This window comes from Solea solea, chromosome 19, assembly GCF_958295425.1.
Source record: "Solea solea chromosome 19, fSolSol10.1, whole genome shotgun sequence".
NCBI classification, from domain to species: Eukaryota; Metazoa; Chordata; class Actinopteri; order Pleuronectiformes; family Soleidae; genus Solea; species Solea solea.
The window spans coordinates 13,278,627-13,291,648 of record NC_081152.1 but is presented as its reverse complement, the minus strand read 5'-3'; the positions used below and the strand labels follow the sequence as shown (position 1 = coordinate 13,291,648).

At 40.1% G+C, this 13,022-nt stretch overlaps 2 protein-coding genes across 3 annotated transcripts; one reads left to right on the top strand and one right to left on the bottom strand.

Moving 5' to 3' along the window:
* Positions 1-981: 981 nt before the first annotated feature.
* Positions 982-5,565, top strand: LOC131446406 (prolactin-releasing peptide receptor-like). Of its 2 annotated transcripts, XM_058617602.1 has the most exons (3): positions 982-1,195; positions 2,082-2,561; positions 3,419-5,565. In XM_058617602.1, the coding sequence occupies exons 2-3, from the start codon at positions 2,113-2,115 to the stop codon at positions 4,056-4,058; spliced, it is 1,089 nt and encodes a 362-aa protein (XP_058473585.1). In that variant the 5' UTR covers positions 982-1,195; positions 2,082-2,112; the 3' UTR covers positions 4,059-5,565. The 2 variants fall into 2 exon arrangements, with proteins under 2 accessions (XP_058473585.1, XP_058473586.1); XM_058617603.1 differs by lacking the exon at positions 982-1,195 and having other exon boundaries at positions 1,752-2,561.
* Positions 5,566-7,580: 2,015 nt separating this feature from the next.
* Positions 7,581-12,140, bottom strand: brf2 (BRF2 RNA polymerase III transcription initiation factor subunit). Its single transcript, XM_058618246.1, has 4 exons — positions 11,864-12,140; positions 9,784-9,843; positions 9,360-9,681; positions 7,581-9,055 (listed from the first exon to the last, which is right to left on the bottom strand). The coding sequence occupies exons 1-4, from the start codon at positions 12,009-12,011 to the stop codon at positions 8,227-8,229; spliced, it is 1,359 nt and encodes a 452-aa protein (XP_058474229.1). The 5' UTR covers positions 12,012-12,140; the 3' UTR covers positions 7,581-8,226.
* Between the last annotated feature and the right edge of the window lie 882 nt (positions 12,141-13,022).

Genomic DNA, 13,022 nt, shown 5'->3' with positions numbered 1-13,022 from the left:
TCTCCAGCGCCTCCCGTCTCTCCTGGTGAGGCGTGATCCTCAGCAGAAGATTTTCCCATTTAACGTTGCGGCGCCTTACACAGCATCTCAGAGTGTGAATGGATGACATGCAGGCTATTGTGATGTTTGGAATTTGTTATATTTTGTGTACCACTCTCTTGTGGAGTCTTTCCTCACTCCCTGTGAGGGTCTAAGGAGAGACGGTTGCTGTATAGACTGTAAAGATTCAACAGCAACTGTGTTTGTGACGTTGGGCTATATCAGAAGAATAGACTTCACTTGACTTTCAAAACGATAAATACAAAGAAAAAACTATTACTACTACTAACTAGCACTATGGCAATATTGCAGTTTTTATGCATGTTAACCCCCCAAAAATGACCACAAAGCCATGGCTGTGATAATAATCTGAAGAAAAACAAGATAAAACTGTTCAAACTCTACTGATTGTTTGTGCTGTGTCGGCCCCTGAATCCTTGGCTTTGATTTTGTCAAACTGTGACATACGCTGTGCCCTTCATCTGAAAACAGAAGCAACACTTTCCCACCTGAGCGAGGGAGCATTTGTGTGTGTACAGCAACAGCACAAGGATTAGAGCAAAATCTACACAACACATTTTCTTTATAAAGAGTCCAAAAGCAGCCGAGTGTAAGTTAGAACACCATGCTCTAAACCTGAGACTAAAGCTTTGCTGCGTGTCCTTGGCATTTAAAACAAGAATTGTTGAGAGGAACACGTTGTTCATCCAGACACCATCATACAAGTTAGTTTAAGCAGATGCAATCTTTAGTTCTGGAAAAACTAGTGGTACATGGAGGTAAATAGAATGGTTTTCATTCTATGGAACCTAAAAGTCAGGTTCATTCAGAACCTGGGAATTAAAAAGTGTCACTAATTGCTGCCATTCTGTTTGTGCTGCACTCACCACTAACCAATTACTTTGGTTCACACCTGGACATTCAATCTCTTTTGGGGTCTCTGCTGTCTCATTGGCTCACGTACAGACTTCACGCTCTCTCACTCTCAGTATGTGTGTGTGTGTGTGTGTGTGTTCCTCTCTCTTGCTGCTCCAGCTCCAGCTTCAGCTCACTCACTGTGTAGAGTTGCTCAGGGAAGGTCTGCCTCTCATACTCTCACGCACACACACACACAAAACTCCTCTTCATCCGGGAGAAACACCAACATAATACAGAGGTAAGCTGCTTTGGGACTTTCATCTGTATTTGATTGCATGTCTTTTTATTTATTGTATTATTAGTCGCACATTTTCCTCCAAGATTGAATTAAAAATGATAATGGCTTGTAATGGGAGTATTTTTATGTTCATTCAGACATAAATCGCTTTACATTGAGGTGTGATTGGATAGGTGTCATGTGCCAGAGCTCTTTGATGTCACACTGTGACACTAATCCAGTCCAGAGGCCATATGGACCTCCATGATAATGGTTAGGAAATTTTGAAATGTCTGATGTACTGACATCAACACTGACCTCTGTGGCTCAGCTAATAAAATCTACATCTGCAGCTTTATCTCAACATTGAGAGCCTTTTCTGTCTGGAAACGGAAGTTTGTGAACTACTCGCTCTCCTGCACCAAAGTCAACGTAGACATTTTTTTTTAATTTTCAGTTTCTTCCACTTTTGTTAATCCGAACAAACATTTTTTAGACACTAAAGTCCAAAGATCATGTATTTTAAGTTACTGAAGGATGTAAAGTCACAGACTTTTCTCCATGGACTGTGTGGGGAAGTAAATGGTGGACTTACTTTCATTTCTAGACAGAAAAGACCGTCTAACTGTGAGGAAAAGCACTCAACATATTCCTAAGACATCATACTGGGGGCGTGCACGGTGAAGTCAGTGCCGATTGACTTCACCGTCCATCAGCACCTCATAAAAAGCTTTAGTTGGAGTGCATATTCTGCAGAGTTTCACCCTTGAAATAAAAGCACTCATTTTGCCCATGACACTGAATTTGAGCACTCAATTTATCTGGAACTGATCTCTTAAACGACGATTCAAATGGAGCAGTTCCGCTGATGAGCATGAACACCGTCTGGGTTTATCTGTCTAATTAGGTCTGCACAATATTCAAGCCGCTCTGCAGCCATGGAGGAGAATCGCAGCAGCCTGGCTGGAGGTGCACACCCGTCTGTGTCGGGGGGACAGATGGACGGACACGTCTATGAGGTTGCAGTACAGAGCAACTCCACTAATCACAGCTCTCAGTTTGCAGATGTGGCTCTGCTGCAAAGGTTCAAGCCTCTCATCATCCCCTGTTATGTGCTTGTGGTGGTGGTGGGTGTCTTTGGGAATTACCTGTTGCTCTATGTCATCTGCCGAACCAGAAAGATGCACAGTGTCACCAACTTCTTCATCGGGAATCTGGCCTTCTCTGACATGCTCATGTGTGTGTCCTGTGTCCCTTTCACTCTCGCATACGCCTTCAATCCACATGGTTGGGTCTTTGGCCGATCAATGTGTTATCTTGTGTTCCTCATCCAGCCCGTCACAGTCTACGTTTCAGTCTTCACACTTACTGCTATCGCCGTCGACAGGTAGGTGTATCTCTCTCTGTCACTCTGCTCAGTTTTGGGCTCCTTTTCTTTTTTTCTCCTTGAATTATTTCACATATTAGTCCAGAGATTTATGAAACAACTGCTCAGCTACTTCGGCCAAGAATCTGTTAGAAAAAAACACAAGTCAGAGCTGATTAATAAGAGGGCTACACGGTGGAGTGGTGGTTATTATCATCATCATCATCATGTGTGGGTTCTCTCTATCCGGGTAATGCAGATTTGGGGTTACATTAAATGGAGCAATAATATGAACTTCCTCTTTTTACATGCACACTATTGTAAATATGAATGGCGTGTAACCACCGAGGGAGAACCTATAGGACTAAAGGCAGTAATTACCAATCATCCATCTTTTATAGACATTCCAGATTCTATCTCACATACAGCTGATTTAACACTGGAGTGTCATGAAGCGGAACTCATTTAATGTGTGAGTTTTGTGGGTTTGGAAAGCTTGTAAATCCATTTTTTAAACGGATCAGATGAAAGTCCGAAAAATGTTCCCAGCTGTATACATTGTGCACTAAAATAAAATTCAGGTTTCTGTTGCTAAGACACTAGGACACTTCACCAGGTACCAAAACATACTTAGTGAGCTTTATTCTGCACTCTGATTTCTCTCCCTGTGGAACTGAACTGAGGTATGAGGACGTGAGGATTGCACGAGTTGGTCTTTCCGCATTGACACTAGTCTCTTCTTTTTGATCTTGAGTTATCCAGGTCTACTTTGTTGTAATTGTGTCTTACTTTATACCATGAGTGCTGTTTCATTTTATACGTTTTGTGGTATCATTATTAGATATTCCGTTGCTCTTTTGTTTTGTTTTAAATTGCAGATATTATGCAACCGTTCATCCCTTGAAGAAGCGCACCACTGTGGGCATGTGTGCGTCTGTCCTCTGTGGCATATGGCTGCTGTCGTGTGGGCTGGTGGCTCCTGCAGTGATGCACACCTATCACGTGGAGTTCAAGGAAGAAGGCTTCACCATCTGTGAGGAGTTCTGGCTGGGACAGGAGAAGGAGAGACGTGCTTATGCATACAGCACCCTGCTGGTCACATACGTCCTGCCTTTGTCTGCTGTCTTTGTCTCTTATCTCTGCATCACTGTCAAACTGAGGAAATGTGTTGCGCCGGGCCACAGGACACAAGACCAGGCCGGCGCTCAACAGGCCCGCAAGAGAAAGATCTTTCGCTTGGTCGCACTGTTGGTGTCCGCCTTTGCAGTGTGCTGGCTCCCTATCCATGTGTTCAATGTGCTGCGAGACATAGACATTCACCTCATCAACAAGCGCTATTTTTTGCTGATACAGCTGCTGTGCCACCTATGTGCCATGAGCTCATCTTGTTGTAACCCCTTCCTCTACGCGTGGCTGCACGACCACTTTCGCACCGAGTTGCGGAAGATGTTCAAGTGCCAGTGCCGTCATCGCATCGGCATGCCCGCCAATCACTGTGCCGCCAGTGTGGTCCTGTAATCACCGACTTACTTACTAAACCTTTAATGTGGCGCCGGATTTGTGGATTTCATCACGGCTGCTTTTAATATCCACATAAATGGCCATTGAGGAGAGTTCTGATTATTCTGGGGTGTTTGAAGGTGTTTTGTTCAATGTATGGTTTGAGAAACAGTATTAAAAATCAAATCAGTATTCATCCTCATGCTATTGAAAGAAGAGGCTGATCATTTGACAGAAGGTTGTTATGATATTTACAGAGTCTATCATGGCCATGCCAAAATGACGGGAATATAATATATACATTTCAGCAGCAGATTCTATGGAAATGAAAAGTAATTTGTGCATTTATATGCCGCTTTTATAGTCCAATGCCATTCACACTCACATTCATACAGTGGACCTACTGCACATGCAGCGCATCTTCAACGATTCACACACTGCCAACACAGCTGTCAGGAGGACCGTGTCGGCGTTAAGTGTCTTACCCAGGTACGAACTGTGGAAAAAGTCAGATGATTTTAGTTTGAGTTGTAGGAAAAGTGTTGTCACTCGTGTTTTTAGTATCTCCCACTATGGAAATCACGACCATCCGTCCCAGTGTTCAGACCAGGAACTACAGTTGTCACGATATCCATGTCTGGAACAGTGTTGGATGAACAGATCGATAGATCAACAGCCATCTGAGATTAAATCTGGGTAACGTCTAGAGATTTGACTGTGGACATTTCCTGGATTTTGCGCTCACATATGACAAATACAGCAGGACGTGGTCTGGATCAGATGTGTCCACAGAAGCAGAAAGATCTGAATGGAAAGATTAAGTCAGCTTCCAGCTTTCCTTTAAAGGAATACTTCACAGATTTCCATTTAGCTTTGTATTACTAAAATAGGGATAGTATTTTTTCTACCACTATTCTAGTAATACAAAGCTAAATGGAAATCGGTGAAGTATTCCTTTAACAGATAAATGAGCAAGATGAGTGCATGATTAAAAAAAAAATAATAATAATAATAATTGCACCTTTACTCAAGGTGAAGAGCATTGGAGACCATTGAAGTGGTCAGGGAAGATGTGTTTGTTTTACTCCAGGCAGCAGGCCAATAATGTCAGACTTAATAATGTGGTGCTCACCGTGGAAGAAATTGAAGTCATAGACTTGTGCCCCTGAGCTTTAATTAACCAAAGCCTGCACCTCACTGTACAAATTATCCAATTATTTCTGATAGCATTGTATTATTGCTTTTATATATGTATATATATATAAAAAATGTAAAAGTAGAGCCATTGTAATGTGGAGGTGAAATATGTTTTCTCTGTGCCATTCTGTATTCTCTGTATGTACATGTGGAATGAGGGCGGTAATAACTCGACTTTGTGAAGCTTCTTGTCAGTGAAATAAAAAGAAAAATGTGTCTATTTGCCCTTTCCCCACCATTACTCAGTGACTGAATGGGTACATAAGCATATTGTCAGAATCATTAGTGAGTCATGTACAGTATATGGTTTGTGGTGTTACATGCAAAAAAAAAACAAACATGCACACTTTGTTTAAATTCAGACTATGTTGACTCTCTGCTTCAGGAATTATAAATTACATATGAATGATACTTTTAAGTGATTATCAAGATTATTTATGATTGAAAATGAAATGATGTCAAACGTTTGTCAGTACCAGCTTAGTTTATTCAAATGCATTAGCAGTTGTTTTTTTTTTGCTGCATATAAACCGAGCTTGTTCAGTGTTTTCGTTCTGAAACAGTTTGAACATATATTTATTTATCTCTTTTATCACGTCTGCATATTTGGCATTTTCATATATACTGGTGTTTTTCCCCTGTGAAGGCAATTTTGTGTCTGTTAATTCTGATCAAAATGGGTGAGTGCTACACTGCAAACCATGTGTAACTTTTAGTATAACCTTTCGTATGTCAGTTCTGTCTGGCTCTTATTAAGTCAGGGTCAGTGACCTGCAGCAATTCATTTAAAGTAGCTCAGCATTCGTGGACACAAGATGAAACCACAGATGTATCTCAACTCCAAACGTTGCTCTTTTCTGCAGAGGCTTTTACAGTTTTATTGTACGGCAGAAATGTAGGGAGGTTTTTCTACACTGAAAATGGTTTTAAGTGGAATCAACCTTTTTTTTTGCTCTGAATTGCACACTTAAGTTTTTAAGTATATGGAAGTTACAGTGCAGAGTGGAGTGAAAATACCTGAAAAGGCAGATGGTCAATTAATACAACAAAAGGCTTTTATTTGAATTTACTTGGAATTATGAGCCTTTTCTTGGCAGGTGGAACTAAAAGCATTAACAAAAGATGCATCTCTATTCTTGTCTCCAAATGAACTACGACAGCATTCACAATACCGGCACTCAAAGTGAAATCTACCAATTTACGACAAAACTTTTCCATTCCCAAAATGTGAAACACTCAGCAAAACCATGCGCGGATGTTTTGCAGACTAAACTAATTCCTTTTTCTTGTATTTTACTGATATTTTAATTAAAAAAAAATAAAAATAAAAATAAAAAGTTTTCCTTGATATCCAAAGATGTGATGTATCCAATTAGCCAATTGAAATGTGACAAATGCCAAATGACCATGAGGTGTCATCAGAGATTGAGGAATCTTTGATATACTGGCTTCACTAGCAGCAATGGTGCTCCCAGTATATTCACAAAGTACATTTTCATTTGTGGGCTGCAAACTGTGTTTATGTTTTGAGTTTGAAAACCACCCAATGATGCAGCCGATTGCACTTCACCAGCAGAGTGAGCAAAACTCGCAGCTAAAGTAGAAAATACTGATTACTGGAGCCAAAAACCCCCGTACACCTCGGCCAGCAGTGGAGATGCTTCAAAAATACAGATTGATGAAAGTGGAGAGAAAGTTGACAGTGGACCAACGTGAGGAACTTCTGCCAAGTTTAACCTGTAAAGCCTTGCTACCCCTTTTCTTGTCGACCACAGAAGAAAACCCTGGGTGTTTAGAGGAGAGGAAGCCGACTACAGATTGCAGCAAACATGCTGGTGTGGATACTTTTCTCCCGGACAGATGAGCAGCACAGGGAATTTAAGCCAAGGTTAGCCAACACTATCTTCCCCCCTTACATTTTGTTGGTAAATATTTAATGTATTCAATTTTTCAGTGCTGCTCTAAAGCAGATACACTTTCACTCTCAACCTGCATTTATTGTCAATATGTTTAAATCAACCAAACGGCTTCATTGTGTATTTAAAAGAAACACACAAAAAAACAGAGGTGGAGACAGTTATGTATGTGTACGGGTTTGTGCATGAACACAGTGGAGAATCAAGTACCTCGTACCTGCAACCTTTTCAATTGGGGATTGTAGTTTTTAACTTTTAAAATGTGATATTGTACATATATATATATTACACATACAGTATATCAACTTTAAACTAATAGTTTCTTTGGGGGGAAAAAAGCCCAAAACCAATAGCATAAGTAAGGTTTGGACAACATTTTATTGTCAAAATAAGTCTGAAAATATAAAAAAGGCATTTCGGCTACATGTTTGGTGTGTACAGTATAATCAACAACTTAAGTGGCAACCACCGGTCCCAATTACATAACTGATTTATAGAGATGCACTGAAAAGTTTTCGGCTGAAAGACTTTTATCATGAAACAAAACGACCATAACAGGACGTTGTGTTGATGACGCATGCAAAAACTGCAGCCAGCACGTGCCTGTCTATTCCCGCTTAGAGTCTTTCCAAGATCAGTCTGGAACACCAATAAAACAGTTCCAAATAAATGTGAGAACACGGTGCAACACATGCTGGAAAGTCTCTGCGCAAAAGCCAGAGAAGCACACAGCACAGGAGCGGCGTGCAGAAAAAAAAGGCCCGTCTGTCTGCACCAGATGAGGGGCATGCACCCTTGTTGTCTGATATGTTCGATAAGATCCTCCTAAATAATTTCACAGATTCTTAATTGAATTATTTTTTTCAAGCATGAATAATAATCTATATATCTATAATATAATATACTAATATACTGCAATGCCTTGACTTTAGTGAGGTAACTACACACAGTCCCAGCCATAACAACAAAATTAGATTAAAAAAAACAAATGGCACCGGATTGGCGTAATCATTTCTTTCAGTGTTTCGGTTTTCGGTCAAGTATTTTCATTTCAGTGCATCCCTGCTGATTTCTTATGATTTCTGACTTTTCAACACAGACAGCATCTTCTGATTCAGAGCAAAGTCTCTCACTTCTTTCGGAGTGCGAATGTAAGAGTCGATTTCACTGTCGGAGATTTCTTCATCACCGGTGACATCTTTCAGCTCTGGCTGCTCCACTCTCCTCCTCTTAGCATTGACCACACATGGGGGAGCAAACAGCACTCTCTTACCCCAGTTGGATGCGGGACCTTGGCTTTGCTGACTGTCACCGTGTGGATCAGACACTGTGCACGTGTTGTCGCATCCGTTTCCTTGTTCAGAATGTGGTTCCCATTGTTCCACAGAGGTTGAATTTGAAGTTTCTTTTACAAAGTCAGAGATCTGGGAGGGAGCTCCGCCGTCCTCGGTTTGAGAGTCCCCACAACTGACTTCACAATTGTCCAGCTGAGCTTTCTCATGGCTCCTCTGTGCCCTCTTTAACAGCGTGTACCTGTGCTGCAGAACATCCGCCACATGCAAAACAATATTATCTGCAGTAACTGCTTCACTGACCCAGGGAATCTCCTTACCCAGCTTACACAGCACCTCCTTCATCTCGGCAATTCTCTTCATAGCTGGCCTATGCTTATTCACTTTGGCAATCTGACAGAATTTGTCCAAGGAGAATTTGAGTCGCTGCTTGGTGGGTTTCAAGGACTGCCAAGCCAAATAGATTGCAGCCATCATGATGGGAATGGGCCTCCGGCCAGTCACAATCCAGGTGTCTGCTGCCAGCTCCACCAGAGCTACGGCTCGTTTGGTCAAGTCTTTGGGGTTCTCAGCCAGATCCTCAGGAACATGAAGAGAACTGATTTTATACCTGGCGGAAAGAAAAAAAAAAACACTTCCTTGTAGTGGCCAGAATCTGGTGATACGATATATATCCAAATGCAGGTGTAACAATACCATATATTGGGTACTATAAGCAAGGGAATATGTTGGGATTTATTTTTCATTTCTGATGAAGCCGATGAAAGAACCGATGAAAGAACCGATGAAACATGACAATGACAAAGAACATCGCAATATTTTAGCAAATGGACAGTTCCTTACATCCCTATGAGAAAATATTTTGAACGTTAGTTACAATCGCGACAACTTTCGGACAACTGTCCTTCACTTACTCCTGAACGTGGGCCTCCATCACATCTGTGACGTTAATAATTGGAGCCACAATGTTGAGAATCTTGACCATCTCTCTATAAACGGCTCCCACCATCTCCAGATCAGCATCCACCAGGCAGCCGATGGTTCCCATGGTAATGGGCCAGTTAAGCAGTCGGCAGCTCACGAGCACAGAGCAACCAGCGAGAACATCTTTCTTTTGGAGGCTCACATTGATGAAACTGTCATGCTGATAGGCCTGCTGGTAATGAGACTGTGAGAGATTCTCAATTCCACTGTGGACCCTGAGAGTCTGACAAATGACTTTTACACGCTGCAGGCCTGTAAAGACATTTCATCAAAGATATACAAGGATACAGTGGCAGGAGCTGCATCTAACCATGTATCTATTAGGCAAAAGTCCCCGTGGTGAGAGGATCTTACCTTTTATCAGGTTTGGACACGGCTTTTTGGCTGAAGTCACGGCTCGGACGAAGTTAACGCCTGAGAAAAGGCAAACATTCAGCAAAGGCAAAAATGGAATTGTCAACAGCTTTTGTCAGGCTACAATATATAAACAGTTCAAACACATTTACCCACACAACCTTGTAAAGAGAACTAAATATGGTGAGTTCTTCAACATCAGTGTTATTTCAAAAGAAAACTCCAACGTTTTCAGACGTTCAGGTTTCTGATTTAACTAAATACTTTTTAGTTTAAGTTCTGGACTAGTGGGTGGAAAAAGCAAAGACATCTCCTACTGTTGTAAGATATTTTAACAGTCTTTAACAAGCCAGAAAAGAATGCAGTGTTTCTGGGAAAGGTTGTCACACTGTGCACAGCAAGTACTGAGGAAACAAAGAACAGCAAAGCAAAGTTTGTCGTTGTACGGCTGTTAATTAAATAAATACTCATCCCATTCACCAACAAAGAACATCATCATTATTATTATGAAGCAGGAACAGACAACGTGATGCAATTAAAGTTTTCTTTTGCCCCAGGGTTGCCACACAAACCACATCAGAGGTCTTTAAGTTTCCATATTCACTAGGTGATAATTATGTCCTGTCTCCTGGAGGAGAACACTGTCAAAACATAAACAGTGCATATCCCTGATCAAATGTGTTAATCCAAATTAGCACAGACAGGAAAGTGGGGCACAGTTTTGATCCCTGGTTTTCCTACTGCAGGAAAACTAATTTATAAGTTTCCTGCAAACAAGATGATGAGCCAAGAATACACTGATGACACTGTAAAAATAGTATATTTAGAGGGCATTTTGAATAACCTTAAGTTTGGTGTGTAAAGTTGTAATGTTACAATGAAAACAACCGTGTTTCACTCGAACCATCTTTGAATGAGTTCACACAATACAGATTCAGACCATCAGCTATCCACATGACTCTCCAAGGGCTGCTCAAAATAGCAGTGTTGTGTTTTTTATGTCTGTGATGAGAAGGCAGCAGTTCTCTGGAACGCGAGTGAGGTCGTGAGACACCAAAATGAATGTTGAAAGAGAACAGTTGAAATATGGACCTAGAGTCACCCTAGCAAGTTCAACTGAGGCAGGGGGTAGTTATTACTATTATAAACAATGACCACCTCCATATTTTTCAATCTATAATATTAAAGTAATCATATTGTCAGTTAGGGATGTCCGATTTTGAATACATATCTAATTGTGATAACTTTGGCAGGAATTGTGATATCAGACAGAAAGGCAGTTTTTACGTCATTATTCTCATTTTCAATAAAAAAAAACATTTAAAATGATTACTGTGTGATATTTGTGCAGATGTTCTCTTCAGTTTGTAGAATATGATGTGTATAGATCAAGACAATACTTAATCTAAAATGATAGACACACATTTTGGCTTTATTGCGCCTCCAGCGATTTGAAAATTGCAGTAGGCTGTGTTTCAATTTCAATAAAATGCCAATCAAGTATTCAGCCCTATTGTCAGTACATCTACTACTGGTCTCTCTCTTCTATCTCCAACTGTTTTCCAAAAATATAGCAGTTTCACAAATTAGATGTTGTGCTTTTAAGAGCCTTTAGACCTGGGGTCTCAAACTCAGATGACCTGGGAGCCACTGAGCACTGAGTCTGGTCAAAAAAAGTCCAACCTTTTGGGAAAAAAGCAACTGTTCAGTAAGTAAGTGTGGGCGATGTGAAAATGATATCACCATAATCTGATATTGCAATAACTTCATTTTGATGACACATAATTCCAAAATAAAAGTGTTGATATTTATGAATTATGTTTTTTCAATAATTAAAACAAGTTTTCTTATCTTTCCAGCTTCTTAAATATCAATATCTTCTGGTGTCTTTGCTTCATATAACAAAGAAATCTTCAAAAGTGATTCATTTTGGTTTGTGGACAAAACAAGACATTCGATAACATTATCATTTCCAGGTTCAGATCAACATTTTCTGACATTTTACGGACCAAACAAGCACCCGATTAATCGATTATAAAAAATAATCGTTAGTTGCAAACTCCTTGTGTTGTGTTCATACCTGATCCTTCGACGTGTTCGTCAGCCAGTGATCCTTCTGACACCACGGCGCCGCAGTCCACACACACCAGCTGTACCTGCGCGTACAAATCATCGTCTATGATGTTTGACGAGTCGCAGCCCGGGCATCTCAGAGCCGAGCGAGACATTTTCTAAACAAACCTAATAAATACTGCGAAATGATGCCACTAGAGTTAGCTCAGCTAAGTTATCCCCAACAGGAAACTACCGCGATGTAAACAGTTATGTCGCCTGGTTCGAAGTGCGCGAATTAAATGTGTCCGGGCCGGCACAAGGTTTAGGAGCGTCTAAGGTTCCGCTTAATGCAGTTGGGAATGTCACTCCAGGAGAAGGAGAATTGCATTAACTTCATAAGCTTTCATGTCATGTGACCCACTGACTCAAAGCAATGCCACATTTTATTGGACCAATAAGACATATCTCCTTATTTTATTACATTTTCTTTTGCATTTTATATTCCATATGAACATTAATATCAACACTATTTTTCAATAGCTTCCATGTGACCCAATGAACTCAAACTCATTGACATATTTTTTGGTTCTAATATTTCTTTAAAATACTGATATTCTAAAAAATATATATATACACAATTATTTTTCGACATTTCATTGTATTATTGTCACCCAACACTAACAGGATACACCTCTTTTGTGTCCCCTATCTTATTTAAATAGGCCTGTGTCAATAAACATGGGTGAAATGTTGCAGGTGCAAGTGAAAAAAGCAGGATTTGATTAACATAAAATGCCAGAAGGACTCATATCTCAAATTCAATTAATCAGTGTGGTATATTGTATTGGAGCTACTGAAAACTAATAATTTAGTCCTCCTTTCAGTTTTTTTCAACTTTAACAAAAAAAAAAAGAAGAAAAAAAAGGAAGGCACTTTAATAAATAAGTGTATTGAATGTCAGTCCTGTGTAGTAGTAATGCAATTTTGTAATGATTTAGAGGGATTCAGTCACAGGATATCAGAGAATACACTTCTTTCCTATTCTGACTCAATTCTACAGATCATTTAATTTAAGTATATAAAAACAATTGTTTGATATACAACTCATTTTTGGGAAGAAGACAAAAACAGTATATACTTTGTAAAAATGCATCACTGACATATCTAGATTGTCTTGAAAAAAA

Excerpts from the sequence above, each read along its gene's own strand:
- LOC131446406 (XM_058617602.1), top strand. The coding sequence starts at position 2,113 with ATGGAGGAGAATCGCAGCAGCCTGGCTGGAGGTGCACACCCGTCTGTG. Across the intron at positions 2,562-3,418 it reads ACTGCTATCGCCGTCGACAG|ATATTATGCAACCGTTCATC; the intron begins GTAGGTGTATCT and ends TTTAAATTGCAG.
- brf2 (XM_058618246.1), bottom strand. The coding sequence starts at position 12,011 with ATGTCTCGCTCGGCTCTGAGATGCCCGGGCTGCGACTCGTCAAACATC. Across the intron at positions 9,844-11,863 it reads CGAACACGTCGAAGGATCAG|GCGTTAACTTCGTCCGAGCC; the intron begins GTATGAACACAA and ends GCCTTTTCTCAG. Across the intron at positions 9,056-9,359 it reads ATGGAGGCCCACGTTCAGGA|GTATAAAATCAGTTCTCTTC; the intron begins GTAAGTGAAGGA and ends TCTTTCCGCCAG.